Raw genomic sequence first — 21,297 nt, forward strand, 5'->3', positions numbered from 1 at the left:
GCATCGTGCATGCTCCAGACTGAGTCCATCCGCAGCTCCAGTGCCGTCATGCGGTCTGTCAGGAGCTGCAGCTGGACACACTTCCCGCACACATAGCAGTCAGGGACACTGGAAGCGTCCCTGACTTCCCACATAGCACAGGAGGAGCATGACATGGGTCCGAGCTCTCCTGCCATGACTTAACCCTTAAATTAATTTACTTACTAAAATTTACTTAAACACCAAACAGCTACTTAGTAGTTCGCTGCCAATTAAACCAATCTAAAAGTCAGTCTAAAAGAGAGTTATACTTACCAGTCGAACAGCCCATTACATAGAATTACTTCGGAATAGAAGAGGCTGAAGGAAGATCTAATTGAGGTGTATAAAATTCTGAGATGCCTGGATAGAGTGGATAAGAAGCACTATTTCGCTTGGCAAGGTCGATAACCAGAGGGCATAGAGTTAAAGTAACTGGTAGAAGGGTTAGTGGGGAGTTGAGAGTTTTTTTCACACACAGGGCATTGGGGGCCTGGAACTCACTGCCTGACAGGGTGGTGGAGGCAGAAACGTTCATCGCATTTAAAAAGTACTTGGATATGCACTTGAAGTGGCGTAACCTGCAAGGCTATGGAAAGTGGGATTGGTGTGGATGGCTCTTTTTTGGCTGGCACAGACACGATGGGCCGAATGGTCACCTGTGCTGTAAGTTTCTATGATTCTATGAATGATGTCGAATTTACAGCATTCATGTTCCACACTAGCCTCCTCCCACTATACTTACTTCATCTGACCCTAATAACCTATCCTTTTATTCCTTACTCACTCGTCTACTTATCGAGCTTCCCCTTAAATCCATGCATGCTATTTCCCTCAACTATTCCCTGAAAACAAGATCAAACTCTTGCTTTTCTCCTCTCTCCTGAATTGTCTCAACAGAAACACACGATATGTTTTCAACAGTTTTAGAGACTTGTGTTTACTTTCATTGTTGTCATACAGGACATCCAATTCAATAGAAGCTACAGGTTGTGATTAATGAACATAATTGCAAATAACGGATGCCCTGGAGTGACTACATTGAGGATATTGCATGTGTGAGGATGAATTGCCAGGCAACAGTTTTGTTAAATGTTTAATTGTTAGACTGCTGCTGTCTTATTTGATATCCCTCATCTATTTAAAAAAACAAATGTGTTCTTCTCTCGGTTCGCACATATCAGCAGGATTTCGTTGTTGGGTAGATCATGGATTTTTGAGGAAAAAAAACACAATTTTGAGGAAATTAGATTAGTCCTGAGTGACTTGGGGCTTTTCAGAATATCAGTGAGACAGGCCGACACAGCATACAGAGATGGTTCGAAAGGTGAATTACTAAAGATAAAAAGAAAGAGCCGCATTATAGCGCTTTTCACGACCACCGGATGTCCCAAAGCGCTTCACAGCCAAAGCAGTACTTTTTGAAGTGTAGTCACTTTTGTAATGCAAGAGCAAGGGCAAAAACTCTTAAGGGCCTATCAAGCCAGCTCCTTCAAGAGCCTGTGTGTGATTGTCCTATCATGGACTTGTTCCTCTTCCCTCTCATCTACCATCTGTTGATCCCCTAATAAAGCGACTCCCCACGGGAAATTTAAAAAATCAAGCAGTGCTCGATAATCCTCAATCCCTTTCTCAACAGTCGATCCGGTTCCTTTTGGAGTGGAAAGTGGAGTTGAGGTAGAAGATCAGTCATGATCTTATTGAATGGCGGAGCAGGTTGGAGGGGCTGAATGGCCTAATCCTGCTCTTTCTTAGGTTCTTTGTGTTCTTTTAATGCTATCATCTGACCTCAGATTGACAACCTTCTCTTGGAATACCATCCGCAGAAGAATATAAGGCAGTAATCTCATTGTGGGGTTTGGATGATCTCGTCCCTGAGAGTAACAATTGAGTACAGTATTTCAAAACGATCTCCTGCACGCAGAGATGCAATTGCAAACCAATTGTTCTCTCATTAGCGACTTTTTTAAAACAACATCAGAACAAGAGTAGGCCATTCAGTTAGATCAAGGCTGATCTGTACCTCAACTCTACAGATTTGTGACTTGCCTAGTCATTGGTCATTTTTTTAATTGCTCTTGCTGTAGGATCATGATGAACACCAACCAGTGTACTTGGTGTCGCTGATGTGTAATGACCCTCGTATCCAAGAATTAACAATTGCTAATTTGCTGAAGCTAAATTGGAAAAAAAAAAGCAATGCACTTATTCAGCACCTTTCACAACCACCTGATGTCCCAAAGCACTTCACAGCCAATTAAATACTTTTGGAGTGTAGTCACTGTTGTAATGTGGGAAACGCGGCAGCCAATTTGCGCACAGCAAGCTCCCACAGCAGTAATGTGATAATGAGCAGATAATCTGTTTCAGTGATGTTGACTGAGGGATAAATATTGGCCAGAACATCCGGGATATCTCTTCTGCTCTTCTTCAAAATAGTGCCATGGGATCTTTTACATCCACCTGAGAGAGCAGATCGGGCCTCGGTTTAATGCCTCATCCAAAAGACGACACCTCTGACAGTGCAGAACTCCCTTAGCACTGCACTAGAGTGTCAGCTGAGATTTTTGTGCTCAGGTGGAGTGGGATTTGAACCCACAACCTTCTGACTCAGACGCGGGTGTTACCAACTGAGCCACGGCTGACACACACAATCTGCATTTGAAATGATAGCAAAGGCTTCTTCTCGCTTCTTCTGTTCTTACTGTTATTTTCATAGCAGTTTTTGCTTTAATAATTAAAATTTTAAAAACTATCTGGGTATCGATGTGGGCTATGGAGGCATGCAGGAGAATTGGTTATTAAATTTGCCACTGTTTGCTGCTGCTGAGGGAGAGCAAGTGCTCTAGCTGGCAAGCAGTCAGAATCCATTTACCTTACTGCAATATCTTCAGCACACTGATGTGAATGCTGCAACAGTTTATCGGCAGCATATTCATAGTACCAAATTCATTTTAGAGTGCCTGTGACATGGAATTGACTCTGGAGCAAACCGAGTGATGTCGAACCCTTCCCCCGCCCATCCTCTCCACTCGTGTACTCGAAACCGCATCCTCTATGAGCAGTCACTCCACTGACTGTGAGTGAATGCATGAGGTCCTGTTGGAAGGAGATTTGGTGGAGTTTGCATTTGATGCTGCAAAGGGATTGCCATTGCAGCAATAAACATCTCTGGACGAATGAGGTATCCGGAACTCTCAAATGGCTGCAGTTCTGAAATGCCTGTGAATATCTCTGTAAAGTAGCATGCTATTTAAGTGCAGGACTGTCTGAACTTAATGGAAAAAATAGGCTTCCACCCACGTTCACAACTGGTGCAGAGCTGCAGGTTACTATACATTACGGCAGAGATAATGAGCTGAAAAACATGGTTGTGGTGACACATTATAGTACACACAGTTGCAGACCTTCAAAATTATGGGCCAGCATCATTCTAAAGGGCTGTAACTGTGAGGATGTACTATCACGTCCACACTTCCTGTCTGTGTTTAGAAAGTCTGAGATCTGTGGCACCACAAACATGTAGCCTGTTTCACCGAGTGATTCAACTGCACTCCCTCTATGTACCAGTGTAAACGTGGAGCGAGGGCTTCTTTTTTTTTGTTTGGTCAGCAAGGTAAAAGATGATGTTGCTGGAGGATTGAAGACTTTGCATTTTCGGTGTGCAGTATTCCTGGGAAGGCAGTTATAGCCCAGCCAGACACTCAGCCCAGTTCCCTCCACTCTGCTCCAACAATATGCCTCAGCCCCAGCGATGTGACCCAAGATCACCCTCACAAAGAGCACCCTCTACTCAGCAAGCAGTGCGGCATTTTTCCCATTTCCCACACCCACGATCCTTGGGATTGCAGGCCATTCCCGGCTAGAAACTGAATTGGCATTCCTCAAAACTCAACTCCCCAAGAAATATAGCCAAATGACCAAGGAGGTTGCATCTAGGACCCAGAGATGAAAAGCCAGTGTCTTAACACACTGCATAGAAAATAGGAGCAGTAGTAGGCCATTCGGCCCTTCGAGACTACACCGCCATTCAGTATGATCATGGCTGATCCTTTATCTCAACACCATATTCCCACTTTTTTCCCATACCCCTTGATGTCTTTTGTTTCTAGAAATCTATCGATCTCCCTCTTAAATATATTCAATGACCTAGTTTCCCTTGGAGGGCTGGTGTTTGCACCAATTCAATGCACATGGAATACCTGCTACATTCACTCCAGTATATAATTTAGGCCAAAATTTACACTCTCCACTCCGCAGGACAATACTGTAAACCATATCTGTTGATAAGATGTTAACTTTTGTCATGATTCTATTCTAGATGGAGCAAATAAAAAGGACAAATAAACTCTTCACAAGTGATTGCATATTCCTGAGGAAAACCCTTATTATTCCAGTCATATCTGAGAAAGGGTTACTGTTTAATGGACTCAACGCATTGGACTCGCCTGAGAATGAATCCAGGGAGGCATACACGCTCAGTGTTGAAAGGCCGCTGAATATCGAAGAAGAAAGTTCTTCATCATCTTCGAGTCCCGAAGACCCTGACAACAGGCCCGCTCAGCCTGAGGAACTGTCCGCCAAAGACTTCTTACAGAGACTGGACTTGCAGATTAAATTGTCAACACAAGCAGCTGCTAAGACCATACAGGAGGACGATAAGGGGTAATTATATTCTAAATAACCACACCGTGTATGTGTGTAACTACACCTGCAGATGATATATTTAGTGTTGTTCTAAAGAAATAAGCAGCAAAATATTTGGCAAATGCAAATTTTGTAGGTTCTGAAAGAGGGAAAATTCTTCAAACTCTTTGGCGGGTGTGTATTGTGCTACCAGTATAATCCTGTGACTGGTTGTTGTAGGTAATGGGTTTAGTACTGGACCAAGATTTTATAGAGTGGTCGTTGCTGAAATTAGTATTTTTTTTTAGTTTCTTTTAAACATTTTAAAAAAAATCTAGCAAAGCCTTTTAATGCTGCGTTGCAAATTAACCTGTCATAGATCATCAATATAAGGAAAGTTTGGCACTTTCAAATCTTTGATTAAATCAGGCGCCTGCTTAGATTGCTGTCCAGTACAAAATAAGTCAATAGTTGACAATTTGAAGATACAATGAGCTTTTCACCTGTCGGGTACACCAGAGTTAATGAAGCAATTTAATCTGCCCTCACTATGCGGGAGAGTTTTCTACACCTTCGATCTGATCCGCCAACAATCGCACTTGCACGCTTACAGTTTATTGGTGATAAAAGCTGACTTCCCTAATATCTATTGTTGTGCAGCTTATGTACGACTCATGCGTTGGTTATACAGCTCTTGTTATTCCTTTATTACTCATTATTGAATTATTAGCAGCCCAGCACAGTGTTTAATTTGTTATATGGCACTAACTTTCTCATGAAAAGATGCAGTTTAATAGACCTCATGTGAACTCTGATTATTTTTTTTAAGCTTTTTATTTGTAATTCTGTCTCACTTGCCCTTCATGTTGGGATGTTAATATTTCAATAATAACCTATTGCATACCTGTATAATAATTGCATTGAAGTAACTTGTTTAGAAGTGTAATTAATCTTTGGCGAGATTTTATGTTGTTGTGGAGGTGAGGATATTGGTGATGGGGAAGTGAGTATTTTGGACTCGCGTCAGCTACAGATGGATAGTAAAGCTCCTTTTGCTGTGCCCCTACAATGTGATCCACCTTTATCTCCGAGGTGTAATTGCCCACCACAGCATTGTGCGTTTTTCCATCTCTCACGTCAACCATCCATGTGGCCTGAGTGAGAATTCCAATGCATTAAATTATAGTTAATTTTGTAGGGCAATGCACTCAAAGAATTGGGGTGACTGTAGATTTGTATATATGGATCAACTAAAACAGGCTGAATGGCCCTCCCCATCTGTATTTAGCTCTTGACCTGGGTTTAAACGAGTTAATTGTAAGTAAGACTCTTGTAGCTAACAGCATGAAGAGACTTTGATCCATCAGTCTAACAGCTCCCTGAGTTGAAAGGGCAGTGCATTAACTTGATGTACCAGCCAGATCTGGAACAGCAATTCACATTTATACCTTTTCCCCATTTTGCACATATTGTACTCAGAATTGACAAAAACCAAAAGTGCCAAGGGCTCCCTTTGATTGCATGTTAATTCTGCATCACCTCCCATTTCTTCACCTTTCTGTAGGCAACACTACTTTGTAGGTTTTGCACAATTCTAATTTTTCCTGGTACAGAAAGTACTTGCGGAAGGTAATCATTCAAGCTGAAGGTACGACTTCCCATTGCCTGGGAGGAGCTGTTCCTCGCTTCAGTTTTCTTTGTGCCGTGGAGGGTTGAGGCCATCACTATTCTATTTGAGAGAAGATTATGAGCATGCATGTGTGATAGGTGGCGGATTGGGGCCTGAGCTTCTCAAAACCCTCTCCAAGTAAGCTCGTTAACCCTTGAGCCCACATAACAAGTGCAAATAAAATGTTATGCTTGGTGTTCCAGTTTAAAACAAGCCTTGAAATTACCGGTGCCTAACGTTGACTCGATACGATGTCCGCTGTGGCTCAGCGGGTAGCAGCATCGCCTCCGAGTCAGCGGGTTGTGGGTTCAAGTCCCACTCCAGAGACTTGAGCACAAAAATCCATTGAGGGAGTGCTGCACTGTTGGGAGGTGCCGTCTTTCGGATGAGACGTTAACCCGAGACCCCTCTCGGGTGGACGTAAAAGATCCCATGGTACTAGTTCGAAGACGAGCAGGGGAGTTATCCCCAGTATCCGGGCCAATATTTATCCCTCAATCAATATCACAAAAAAAACAGAGTATCTAGTCATTATCACATTGCTATTTGTGGGAGCTTGCTGTGAGCAAATTGTCTGCTGCATTACCTACATTACAACAGTGACTGCACTTGGAAAAAGTACTTCATTGGCTGTAAAGCAGTTTGGGACATCCAGTGGTCGTGCAAGGTGCTATATACTAGTCTTTTTTTTGAAAGCCCTTTTGGTGAAGTCCATGTGGATGAAATTCTTCTCCTAATAAATTTTGCAATGTTTGCAAATAATAAACAAATCAAATCACATGCAAAATGCAAATGCGCACGGTCCCACTATTTAATTTGGTCATTAATTACAGAGGCGATGGGCATTCTCTTTTTTTCCATTTAATGGAGGCGTTTCAGGCCTCGAGTTCCTAGTATCTGGGCGAAATGTATATTATACCTTCATGATAAAAATACAATGATTGCTCTGAATTCATTTTAGTTATGGCATGTCTCTCCCGGTGGGTGAAGACAGCATGGACCAGAGGGTTCAGTGACAGCCAGCCATAGCTTTCCGCTGCGTGATTCGCCTACATTTTCAGTGTCAGCACTCAGTTCTTTGTAGATTCAGCTTGACCAACCCACTAGCTGTAATCAAAGAGTGTTGTGCTTGAAAGCAAGGGATCTGGTTCTGAATTTCAGCCTCGACTCTATTTGAAATTGGCTGCTCCCAATAATTCCTGAGCGGAATGAACAATCGGAACTGTCCTGGCCTTTGGCACCTACTTAAGAACATAAGAAATAGGAGCAGGAGTAGGCCATTTGGCCCTCTCGAGCCTGCTCTGCCATTGAAAAAGATCATGGCTGATCTGATCATAGACAGCTCCATTTCTCTGCCCGCTCCCCATAATCCTTTATTCCCTTTATCGCTCAAAAATCTGTATCTCTGCCTTAAATATATTCAATGACCCAGCCTCCACAGCTCTCTGGGGCATAGCCCTAGATCTGATGGCTTGCATCCTAGCATCTTGAGAGAAGTAGCGACAGGGGGATAGTGGTTGCATTGGTTGTAATTTACCCAAATTCCCTGGATTCTGGGGAGGTCCCAGCAGATTGAAAAACTGCAAATGTAACGCCCCCATTTAAAAAAAAAAAAGGAGGCAGACAAAAAGCAGGAAACTATAGACCAGTTAGCCTAACATCTGTGGTTGGGAAAATGTTGGAGTCCACTACTGAAGCAGTAGCAGAACATTTGGATAAACAAAATTCGGTCAGGCAGAGTCACCATGGATTTATGAAGGGGAAGTCATGTTTGACAAATTTGCTGGAATTCTTTGAAGATGTAACAAACAGGGTGGATAAAGGGGAAACAGTGGATGTGGTGTATTTGGACTTCCAGAAGGCATTTGACAAGGTGCCAGATAAAAGGTTACTGCACAAGATAAAAAGTTCACGGGGTTGGGGGTAATATATTAGCATGGATAGAAGATTGGCTAACTAACAGAAAACAGTGAGTCGGGATAAATGGTTCATTCTCTGGTTGGCAACCAGTAACTAGTGGGGTGCTGCAGGGATCGGTGCTGGGACACCAACTATTTACAATCTATATTATTGACTTGAAAGAAGGGCCTGAGTGTAACGAAGCCAAGTTTGCTGACAATACAAAGATGGGAGGAAAAGCAATGTGTGAGGAGGACACAAAAAATCTGCAAAAGGACAGACATGGTAAGTGAGTGGGCAAAAGTTTGGCAGATAGAGTATAATGTTGGAAAGTGTGAGGTCATGCACTTTGGCAGAAAAAATTAAAGAGCAAGTTATTATTTAAATGGAAAAAGATTGCAAAGTGCCGCAGTACAGCGGGACCTGGGGGTACTTGTGCATGAAACACAAAAGGATAGTATGCAGGTACAGCAAGTGATCAGGAAGGCCAATGGAATCTTGGCCTTTATTGCAAAGGGGATGGAGTATAAAAGCAGGGAAGTCTTACTACAGCTATATAAGGTATTGGTGAGGCCACACCTGGAATACTGCAATTTTGGTTTCCATATTTACGAAAGGATATACTTGCTTTGGAGACAGTTCAGAGAAGGTTCACTAGGTTGATTCCGGGGATGAGGGGGTTGACTAATGAGGAAAGGTTGAGTAGGTTGGGCCTCTACTCATAGGAATTCAGAAGAATGAGAGGTGATCTTATCGAAACATATAAGATTATAGGGGGCTTGACAAGGTGGATGCAGAGAGGATGTTTCCACTGATGGGGAAGACTAGAACGAGAGGGCACCATCTTAGAATAAGGGGCCACCCATTTAAAACAGAGATGAGGAAAAATTTCTTCTCTCAAAGGGTTGTAAATCTGTGTGCAATTCACTGCCTCAGAGAGCTGTGGAAACATAGAAACATAGAAAATAGATGCAGGCTTAGGCCATTCGGCACTTCCAGCCTGCACCGCCATTCAATATGATCATGGCTGATCATGCAACTTCAGTACCCCATTCCTACTTTCTCTCTTTAGCCGTAAGGGCCACATCTAACTCCCTTTTGAATATAGCGAACGAACTGGCCTCAACAACTTTCTGTGGTAGAAAATTCCACAGGTTCACAATTCTCTGAGTGAAGAAGTTTCTCTTCATCTCGGTCCTAAATGGCTTACTCCTTATCCTTAGACTGTGACCCCTGGTTCTGGACTTCCCCAACATTGGGAACATTCTTCCTGCATCTAACCTGTTCAATCTCGTCAGAATTTTATGTTTCGATGAGATCCCCTCTCATTCTTCTAAATTGCAGTGAATATAAGCCTAGTCGATCCAGTCTTTCTTCATATGTCAGTCCTGCCATCCTGGGAATCAGTCTGGTGAACCTTTGCTGTACTCCCTCTAGCAAGAATGTCCTTTCTCAGATTAGGTGACCAAAACTGAACACAATACTCAAGGTGTGGCCTCACTAAGGCCCTGTACAACTGCAGTAAGACCTCCCTGCTCCTATACTCACATCCTCTTGCTATGAAGGACAACATACCATTTGCCTTCTTCACTGCCTGCTGTATCTGCATACCAACTTTCAATGACTGATGAACCATGACACCCAGGTCTCGTTGCACCTCCCCTTTTCCTAATCTGTCACCATTCAGATAATATTCTGCCTTCCTGTTTTTGCCACCAAAGTGGATAACCTCACATTTATCTACATTATACTGCATCTGCCATGCATTTGCCCACTCACCTAACCTGTCCAAGTCACCCTGTACCTTCTTAGTATCATCCTCACAGCTCACACTGCCACCCAGCTTAGTGTCTTCTCAAACTTGGAAATATTACATTCAATTCCTTCGTCTAAATCATTAATGTATATTGTAAATAGCTGGGGTCCCAGCACTGAACCTTGCGGTACCCCTCTAGTCACTGCCTGCCATTCTGAAAAGGACCCGTTTATTCCTACTCTTTGCTTCCTATCTGCCAACCAGTTCTCTATCCACGTCAATACATTACCCCCAATACCATGTGCTTTAATTTTTCACATTAATTTCGTGTGTGGGAAGCTGGGACATTGAATAAATTTAAGACAGAAATAGACAGTTTCTTAAACAATAAGGGGCTATGGGGAGCGGGCGAGGAAGTGGAGCTGAGTCCATGATCAGATCAGCCATGATCATATTGAATGGCGGAGCAGGCTCGAGGGGCCAAATGGCCGACTCCTGTTCCTATTTCATATGTTCTTATGTAGAATTCCATAGATTTACAACCCTCTGAGAGAAGAAATTCCTCCTCATCTCCATTTTAAATGGGCGGTCATTATTCTGAGACTATGTCCCCTAGTTTTAATTTCCCCTATGTGTGGAAATATCCTCTCTGCATCCACCTTGTCGAGCCCCCTCATTATCTTATATGTTTCAATAAGATCACCTGAACTCCACCGTTTATAGGCTCAACCTATCTTCATAAGTCATCCCCCTCATCACTTGCCTTGTGCTTGCTGTTATGAAGTGGAATCAATAGCATATGGCAATAGAGAAGTGGCACTGTGCTGTGGTTCACACCGGCTGTTGACTATAGAGATAGGAAAGCAACAAAAATAGAAACATTGAGGGGAGCATTATTAAAGGCGCTGGAGACAAACTTTTTTTTTATTACATGCTCGATATTGCATCACAATAATATAACTAGTGAGTGTTTTGTTTCAGGGCTCCCTTATTTCCTTTGTACTGCTTGGTTCATTTGATATTCTCTTGTCTTGGCATATATTCATTTCATGGCCTACCTTGTTTTCTAGCTTTCATCAATTCTCACCTTGCATATTACATACTGGGCTTCATTACCACTTCTCTCATCCTTGCTGTGCAATGCGCTTGGTATTGACTTTGAAGTCCTACTTATTTGCAAAATAATGCTGTTGTATCATTAATGTCTGTGTGCGGCATCTGTAAGGAGAGCATGTGTTGCTTTGAAATGGAGCCAATAAACCGATGCGCTTTTCATTAGTTTCAAACCCCGTGGAGCTGAAATGTTGAACTTGCCACCCAATGAGTCGTGCTTTATTTTTCCTGAATTATCTGCAGCTTTGGTTACATGAGGCTATGCAGCACTCCCTTTTTTAGATCCCTGTCTAAATAAAGCGCAGATTTTAACCTCGAGTATTTTACCTTTATGGCATATTTAGTTTGTGAAACCCCAATTGGGCTTGTTGATGGACCCATCTGGTATTGCGAGCCAGCAAAGTGATGTTGTGTTCTGTTGCTGGGATTGTAAATTTTGCGGCAAGAATTCCTCTTGCTGCTGTCTTGGTTGTGAATGTGAGAATTGCCAACGTCGAGAGGAGCTTTGATTTTTGAGTCAGCGCAAATGCATTTTGGTAACATGTACATAAAGGGGGAAAGCGAGACACGAGAGGCGGGCCCTTGGGGGCGGTACCCAATTTTTGCGCCAGGCGCAGAAGTCTTGCCTCGCGCAAAAAAATTGGGGTTACCGCCCCCAAAAGGAAGAGGAGCACAAAATAAAGCGCTCCACTTCCTTTCTGGGGCGCTCGCTACGCAGCGGGTCGTGTAGGAAGGGCCCCAGCTGCATGCTCTGCAGCAACAAAAGGGTCCTGCCTGGACCACTGGGGAGCCGGGGTGCCGTGCCAACAGCCCGGCACGCAAACAAAGTGCCGGGCTGACTGATCGCGCCACGGATCCCGCGTTCAAAACACCAATGGGGCGCACGGCAAAATCGTAGGCATTTTTTTTTGTAAAAAGCACCACACCTACCCTTTATCTTATGCCCCGTGTGTGGCTAGCTGCCCCGGTACAAGTCCCCTGAAGCTGTCGCTGTCCTCACCCGCGCAGCCTCAGGGGTCGATACCCAGTTTAGGGTCCGGTTTGCTAATGGGACTCTGCACGTTTTCTAGGCCAAAGCATTAAATATCCTGTTGCTCCATCACTTGCTGCAGTTCTGTTGCAAGGAAAGGGAGCAGAAACATTATTAATGAGGGTTGTAGTGCCAGCATTGGCCTTTTGATGAGCTATATACTCTCATTTACTTTACCACTTCGCTGTAAATGGCACTCCCATGGTAATACCAAGTCTCCACTTTCTACAGCACTGTGAGCTGAATCAGACATTCCAGAATTGCTTCCTTCAGCAATATAAATGCAGTGTTGGATGGTACAGCGGCGTTAGTCATTGCAACACTCAGTTCTCTGCCTCCCAGTGGAGTACAAATGGCACAAACCAATCAGACTTTACAAAGAAAAACTTATTGATGCTTGACTCCAGTGGATTGGGTGTTCCCAATAGTTGCAATACCTTTTTTTTTGTTTAAAAACGACTTGCAATTTATATAGCGCCTTTAGTGTAGAATAACATCCAAAAGCACTTGAGGCTTAATCAAGAAAAAGGATGCCAACCCAAAGAAGGAAATATTTGGAGGGGTGACTAAAGAGGTGGGTTTTAAGGAGGGTCTTAAATGAGGAAGGCCGGTGGAGTGGTTTGTGGAGGGAATTCCAGGGGATGGAGTTTAGATGACTGATGGCATGGCTGCCAGTTTCAGGGCGAAGGGAGAGGGTGACGCACCAAAGGCCGGAATCACTGGAGCAGATCATTTTTTTTTAGGCGTGGGATAGGGCTGGAGGAGATTCGAGCTATGCAGGTGTGAGGCCGTGAAGGGGTTCTAAGCACAAGAATGAGAATTTTTAATTTGATGTGTTGGTAGACCAAGAGTCAATGTCGGTCAGTGAGAACAGGGTGAACCAAAGTGGGTGGGAGACCTGGGATGGGATACTGGTGAAGAGGTGAAGTTTGCAGATGGAGGCCAGCCAGTAGAGCATTGGAATCGTCCAGTCTGGAAATGACTGGCATGGATGAGGGTTTCAGCAGCGAATGGGGTGAGGTAGTGTCGGAGGCGGGAGGTTGAAGCAGGTGGTCTATGGATGGAAAGGATATGGGATCAGAGGCTCTGCCTGGGGTCATCTAGGGGTTTGGAAGAGTTTGTTCCGAACTGTGACAGTGACCAGGGAGGGATATGGAATCTATAGCAAGGGTACAGTGTATTTTGGGTGGGGGAAAGCTGAACCCGATTGTTTTGGCCTTCCCGTTGTTTAACTGGAAGAAACTGTGGCTCACCCATGACCGGATATCAGGCAATTACAGGCCCATGGGTAAAGAGCAGGGGAGTGGGACGAAATGGATCGCTCTTTCAAAGAGTCGGCGCTGACAGGATGGGCCGAACGGCCTCCTTTTGTTCTTCAATGAATACAGAGGCAGTGGAAGATTTGAGGGAGCTGGTAGAGAAGTCGAGCTGGGTAGCGTCCGCGTACACGTAGAAGCTGACCCCATGCCTACAGGCGATGCTACCTCGGGTCAGCACTTTGCTGGGATGGGGATCGGTAGGAGACAACTTTAGGTCCTTGAGAAACTCCTTGAGAGGAACAAGTGGGAAGAGAAGCCATTGCTGGAAAAGTCTGGCTACAGTCGGGTCGGCAAGTGTGAGGGCAGTCTCGCTCTGCTAGCCAACCGGAGAAGATTCTTTTGGTCATTGGTGTCAAAGGCTGTCGAGAGATTGAGGAGATCATGGCCACAGTCACCAAGTACGTCATTTGTAATTTTGGTTGCTGAGCCGGGGGGGAAAGCTGATTGGAGGGATTCGAACATGAAGATGCAGAAAAGATGGGAGTATTTTCAAGCTCTGGCCAGATGGATAGCAGTGGCCTTCTCCATTCCTTTACATTCCTAATGTGGTCTGGTCAGTGACATGTTTTAAAAAAAAAAAAATCTGAATTGTGTGATTACAGTAAAAAAGGACATTTTTGGTTTTCTTTTAAACGGGTATTGGACTCTGAAATGTTTGGTTTTGTCTAAGGGTTTCAGTTTTTTAAAAATAAATTACCGAACCGATTTTCTTCTGACAAACCAGACAGATGGTTTGAGTTCTTCCCGCTGCACTCATCAGTCAGCCAGCCAACTGAAACCGTACTGGACACTTGTTTAGATTAGTTTTCTCCATTTTTGGTCACATTGAATTTTTTTTTAAATGCCCGAAACATGGAAGAAATTTGTTTTCAGAAACGTGCCCGTTCTCCAAATACAAAGACTTCATTTGGACTTTAATCAAATCAGTTCAATGTCGTTTAATGGCTACAGAGATTGTGGATATTTGCTTTTGTAAGCACACAAAGGTAAATTTTACATGGCACTGTTCTCACGGAGGTCAGTAAACCTAATTAATTTAATAATGGGCCAGTTGGGAGTCTCTCAAATCTGGCAAGCTGATTATCTGATCTGTTCGCTTTGAGTGAGACCCTCTACTGGGAGGAGAGTCTGTCAAAATTTACTTTGCGGTCTCTGGAACATGAGAATTACTTGACAAAAAAAGATCTCGGTCCATCTAGTTCACCTTCGATCACCCAGGTAGTTGCATGGACTGCTTGGGCTGGGTGCTGTCCTATCTTTCTGCCATTGTTCATTGTTCATAAGTTTATATGTAACCTTCAGGGCTGCTGACTGAGGACCGTGCGGCTCTTTGTCGTCCGGCACGGACACGATGGGCCGAAATGGCGGCCTCCGCCGCTGTAAATTTCTATTATTCTATAAGCTCCTTTGTCACACCCTCAAAAGAAAACCAGTAAAATAAATTGGCGAGATTCCCCCTTCGAGAACCCAGATTAGTTATCCTTTACAATTTTATTTCTGTTCAGATGCTCCATGATTTTGTTTTTAATAACTTTACCCACGATGAACGGTCTCTGATCTGTAGTTTCCTGGGTCGCTCATGCTCCCTTTTTTTTTAAATAAGAGGAGAAATGTCTGCCTTTCTCCAGTGCCCAGTATTCGGTGATTTCCGGAAGATTTGTGCCAGAGTTTTTACAATTTCGGATGCATCTTATCCAGGCCTTGAGATTTAATTACCTCAAGTATGCATAGCTGATCAGCAACAGTGCTGGTAGGAATGTGAATAGTGTCACAGCTTGTCTCTGCAACATCCTGTGGCTCCCTACATCAACCAAGTTAGCTGTCTCCTCCTTGGTCTTTTGGATGAGACGTTAAAACCGAGGCCCTGTCTGCTCTCTCAAGCGGACTTAAAAGATCCCATGGCACTATTTTGAAGAAAAGCAGGGGAGTTATCCCCGGTGTCCTGGCCAATATTTATCTCTCAATCAACAATAACAAAAAACAGATTATCTGATCATTATCACATTGCTGCTTGTGGGAGCTTGCTTGTGTGCAAATTGGCTGCCACGTTTCCTACATTACAACAGTGACTACACTTCAAAAATACTTCATTGGCTGTAAAGCGCTTTGAGACGTCCGATGGTCGTGAAAGGCGCTATATAAATCCAAGTCTGTCTTTCTTTAAAACACAGGCAAAAAACATATTTGCAGCCTATATAGCATCATTTTTTGCAAGGGTTGACATTCTTCACAGAAGCAGGTGTTTTGCTGTTGGAGCTGTGGATGAGTTAGCTACTAAAATGGAATTGGTCAGGATTCAATAATATGGGTTCCATGGCCAGAATTTCAGTAAATTTGGGAACTGGGGAGAAATTCCACTTGGTGATTTTATATTTGATTCAAGAGGTTGAATATATTGATGTGGAAAAGAGCTTGATGAACTGAGTGACCTTTTCTCGTTTCATACTTTATTACAACATTATTTTTCGAACTTCCCCAAGATGGCAGTGTGGAACTATAAGCATCAACATCATTTACAATTAATATTTATATGCAATTTGTTTTTAATTCACTTACCTAATGTGTAGTATAAACTCGTGTATCAAAGAGCATGGGATGCGAGTCACTGTTTATCCCACTTGTTGCAGTGTTTCATAACTCAATTGATTTTAAGATATATCTAGTGAGCTAACTTGACATAAATCATCTCAAATATAGGCTTTGCTGCTCTCCTATAGGTTTCTATGGGTCTGGTCCATGTTGTCCCTCAGTAATTAATGATGTGTGTATGGAGCCATAAGTGAAATGGCCTCCCACTAGCCAATTTGATGAATGGAAAAACTGAATCAAAAATTAATTTCAATGTAGGCTTTGTGAATAACAGAAATTAAATCCCTAAATGCCTGGATTACACAGTCGGCTCATTAGCATCTGAAAAGAGAAAATATTGGACTCTTTGTCAGAACAGTTTTCAGTTTCTCCTGTGTTCTTCATTCCTGGCAAAGAATGAACATGCTGTCAAATTAAAGCAGAGCTGTGGATATGAAAGGCTTGGAAACTAAACTAGTTATTAAAGCTCCATAAAAGAATTGCATGTTATCTCCTGTGACTTCAATTATTTTTTCCCGGAAATTGAAACGCTCAAGGGAGACAGCGACTTATCGCTGTTTCCAAAGTGACACTTCTTTATGGGAAACATAGACACACAGGCCCCAAGTTTCCACATGATTTGCTCCTGATTTTTAGGAGCAACTGGTGGAGAACGGAGTATCTTAGAAATCTCCACATTTAGTTTTCTGCAGTTCTAGTCAGTTAGAACAGTTTCACTTTTGAACAGAATTTTTTTTTCAAAAGGGGGCGTGTCCGGCCACTGACGCCTGATTTGAAAGTTTCCACAGTGAAAACGTGCTCCAAACTAACTTAGAATGGAGCAAGTGAAGATTTTTGTACGCTTGAAAAAACCTTGTCTACACTTTAAAAAATCAGGCGCAGGTTACAAATTAGGCGTCGGGAATGAGGTGGGGGGGGGAGGGGGAAGGGAAATCATTAAATTCTACAATCAATCCTTAGTTATACTTATACAAATATTATACAAATAAATCCAACCTGAATAAAAATTTATAAGCAAAGAAAAGATGTTCCTACCTGTGTGAAAGTGCTTCAGGCAGGCCTTTCAGGCAGCGGTGTGGCGTCAGTGTGTCGACGGCAGGGGCAGGCAGCAAGCAGCCTTCGAGCTGAGCTGCGGTGCTTGAGGCAGGCCTTCATTCCCCGCGAAGATGCAGCACCCGGACGGACTTGAGGCCATTCGGCCATGGGATTGCAGCGGCGTCACTGGCTGGCCGGGAGCCGAAGAAAGAACAGCAGCAGCCTTCGAGCTGTGAGGGGGACTGACTGAGGCCATTTGGACAGAGAGAGGCAGCCACATCGACATCTTTATATTTAAATTTGCAGAATGGGTGCACCACATATTATGCAATGGTTTGCTTCCTCATGCAAGAAATTCTTTGTTCTTGGTGGAAGTTGATCCATTGCAAAGTTGAATTGGCACTTTTATTTCTCCAAACACACAGTCCTTAATTTGCAGGCACCGGTTCTGCAAGTTTAGCAGTGAAATGCTGAACTCACTGATTTCAGCAGGTGATTTATTCAGCAGTGCTGCTAAAAGCACTCCCTCACACACAGAAATATCAAGAAAATTAAAATACAAGCCTTTGCAGGAGTCCAAGAAACAAATCTTGACTTTTTCTGCAGTACTTTTAAAAATGGCCGAGTGCCAATGTTTACTTCAGACTGCGCGAATGCTCCAACGCGCACGCGCAGGGTTGCCGGCACCAAGAAGCCTCATTTCAATTGTACCCGCCCCCTCCTACTTACAAAATCGGCGCGAGTGGTAGGCTCCGCCCGCGGTGCGCCGCGCCAAGCAGACATCGAGCTCCAAGGAGCTCGAGAATACCACACTTTTTTTCTGGCGCCGTTTTCAGCACGATAAACAGGCGCCCAGCTCTGAGGTGCACCTTTTTCGCCGCGTGTGGAAACTTGGGGCCACAGAAACTAGGTGCAGGAGTAGACTATTCGGCCCTTCGAGCCTGCACCGCCATTCAATGAGTTCATGGCTGAACATGCAACTTCAGTACCCCATTCCTGCTTTCTCACCATACCCCTTGATCCCCCTAGTAGTAAGGACTTCATCGAACTCCTTTTTGAATATATTTAGTGAATTGGCCTCAACAACTTTCTGTGGTAGAGAATTCCACAGGCTCACCACTCTCTGGGTGAAGAAGTTTCTCCTCATCTCGGTCCTAAATGACTTACCCCTTATCCTTAGGCTGTGACCCCTGGTTCTGGACTTCCCCAACATTGGGAACATTCTTCCTGCATCTAACCTGTCTAAACCCGTCAGAATTTTAAACGTTTCTATGAGATCCCCTCTCACTCTTCTGAACTCCAGTGAATACAAGCCCAGTTGATCCAATCTTTCTTGATATGTCAGTCCCGCCATCCCGGGAATCAGTCTGGTGAATCTTCGCTGCACTCCCTCAACAGCAAGAATGTCCTTCCTCAAGTTAGGAGACCAAAACTGTACACAATACTCCAGGTGTGGCCTCACCAAGGCCCTGTACAACTGTAGTAACACCTCCCTGCACCTGTACTCAAATCCCCTCGCTATGAAGGCCAACATGCCATTTGCTTTCTTAACCGCCTGCTGTACCCGCATGCCATCCTTCAATGACTGATGTACCATGACACCCAGGTCTCGGTGCACCTCCCCTTTTCCTAACCTGTCACCATTCAGATAATAATCTGTCTCTCTGTTTTTACCACCAAAGTGGATAACCTCACATTTATCCACATTATACTTCATCTACCATGCATTTGCCCACTCACCTAACCTATCCAAGTCACTTTGCAGCCTCATAGCATCCTCCTCGCAGCTCACACTGTCACCCAACTTAGTGTCATTTGCAAATTTGGAGATACTACATGTAATCCCTTCGTCTAAATCATTAATGTACAATGTAAACAGCTGGGGCCTCAGCACAGAACCTTGCGGTACCCCACTAGTCACTGCCTGCCATTCTGAAAAGTACCCATTTACTCCTACTCTTTGTGGAAACTACTTTTCATCATTAATGTGATTGATAAACTTAATGAATCTCCGCGATTGATGGCTTAAAGTTTGTTCTTGAGTTTATTCAGCTTATTTGTGCTCAAATCCTTCCATCTTTTCGCTTTTCCCTTTCCGTGTAACGTCCTCCCGCCTCGCAACCCTGCACGAGCTTTGTGTTCCTCCAGCTCTGGCCTCTTGTGCATTCCGCACTCTCTTTCACCCCACCATTGGTGCAGTGCCTTCAGCCGTCTGGGCCCGAAGCTCTGGAATTCCTTCTCTTGCCCATCCCTCCTTCCTGCTTTGACACTTCCTGAAACCTATCTCTTTGACCCGTCCTAATGTCTCCTCTTTTGGCTTGGTATAATTTTTTGGTCTGATTACGCTCCTGTGAAGCGTCTTAGAACGTTTCATCACGTTAAGGGCGCCTTGTACAGAGGACAGACTGGGCCTCAGTTCAGCATCTCATCTGAAAGATGGTACCTCCAACGGTGCAGCGCTTCTTCAGTACTGCACTGGAGTCTTCGCCTAGATCATGTGCTTCTCTAAATGCTGGTGTTTTTTAATACTAGCCCAGCTATTTGCTGTCTGTTTTCTTTAACTGGTTTTCATCTTCCCATTTCTCTGGCAGTCTTGCACACGTTCTGGTTTTGTGCAACAAGAGGTACTTTTTGTTGCTCAATTTTCAAACCTGAAAAGCCGCAGGGCTTTTTCTTTTTGCTTCCTTTTAAATTGAGTTTGATGGTATCAAGATTGTATCCTATTGGCTCTTCACCATTCTTTCAAAGTCCATTAAGGAGATGCTGATAACGTTGGCAGTGCTTGGACTGCACTGATCTCAGCCTGAGGTGAAAGCAGTGTCCTTTTAAAGACACACATTAGCCCAACTTCATCACAGGACGGTATTTCTGAGGTATTTCAAGATAAGATGAAGAATGATATGTCCGACCTGTGGCTTTCGCCTCTTATCCTAATCTGGCCTCTACTACTGATAGAGTAGTAATATATGATCGGGGCCCAGGAGCAGCACGGGCCCAGCCCACACTGCGATATGTGCGCGCACTAGGTCCGTGCAGCAGAGCAGGTCTCCAGTCGTCCTGGTTAATCCTTGCCACTGGACCAAGACCGAGCTCGGTCAAGTCAGTGTAGTGGCTGTTGTGCAACGGCCACCACACGTTAAAAAAATCCACGCATAGGCATCTTCCACCCTTCAACATGTAGTTCGGGTCCTTCATTGAAACACCTGTGAACTCATCCCTTTTTGGTGTGGAAGCAAGTCATCCTCGATACGAGGGACCACCTAAGAAGAAGAATATGTGTTGATGCATGTTAAGGTGGAAGTTTGTACATTGCATTACCATTACTTTTTCTTTTACTTAATACACACTTTGGCTGAATCCTAGTTCTAGTGATGATGCTGACTTCTGCGGATCAAACCCAAATTGATGTTGGAGTTCCCTGTGTACAGTCGAGCACATGGAAACATAGAAAATAGGTGCAGGAGTAGGCCCTTCGAGCCTGCACCATAAGATCTTGGCTGATCATTCCCTCAGTGCCCCTTTCCTGCTTTCTCTCCATACCCCTTGATCCCTTTAGCCGTAAGGGCCACATCTAACTCCCTCTTGAATATATCCAACGAACTGGCCTCAACAGCTCTCTGCGGTAGGGAATTCCACAGGTTAACAACTCTCTGAGTGAATTTTACAGATGGCTATAAAAGTTTATTTTATTTACAGAACCATTGCTGGTTAACTGGGGCCAGCTCACTATTACTCCAGCCTTGCCTCTCTCAAAATCTGGTGATGTGGATATCACAAATTTGATCACAAAAGCAAAATACTGCGGATGCTGGAATCTGAAATAAAAACAGAACATGCTGGAAATCTCAGCAGGTCAGGCAGCATCTGTGGAGAGAGACTGGGTTAACGTGGCTGGTCTGTGACCCTGAACCGTTAACTCTGTTTCTCTCCACAGATACTGCTTGACCTGAGATTTCCAGCATTTTCTGTTTTTAATCACAAAATAGATGCTGTCTTCACAAAGAAGAGCGACAAAACTGTAGGATCCAGTCACCGATATTGTGCTGGAGTCCTATCTCTGTATAGGATCGGTTGGTATTTGATCATATCTGGATGTACATGTTGCATCCACAAGGTGAAGAATGACTTGGACCCAAAATGTTAACGTAACTTTCCAATTTTCAGATGCCAATTGATCTGCTGTTTACCAGAGCCGTCTGTTTTTATTTTCATTTCAGCATTTGTATTTTTTCTTTTCTAATAA

At 43.8% G+C, this 21,297-nt stretch overlaps 1 protein-coding gene across 1 annotated transcript in view; it reads left to right on the forward strand.

Moving 5' to 3' along the window:
- Positions 1-21,297, forward strand: part of lysmd2 (LysM, putative peptidoglycan-binding, domain containing 2) — a 66,455-nt gene that overhangs the window by 31,339 nt on the left and 13,819 nt on the right. Inside the window, exon 2 of the mRNA XM_070858422.1 lies at positions 4,340-4,683. Coding sequence (XP_070714523.1) covers positions 4,340-4,683 — 344 coding nt within the window. The remainder of the gene's footprint in view (positions 1-4,339; positions 4,684-21,297) is intronic.

The sequence above is a fragment of the Pristiophorus japonicus genome, chromosome 17, assembly GCF_044704955.1.
Source record: "Pristiophorus japonicus isolate sPriJap1 chromosome 17, sPriJap1.hap1, whole genome shotgun sequence".
NCBI lineage: Eukaryota > Metazoa > Chordata > Chondrichthyes > Pristiophoridae > Pristiophorus > Pristiophorus japonicus.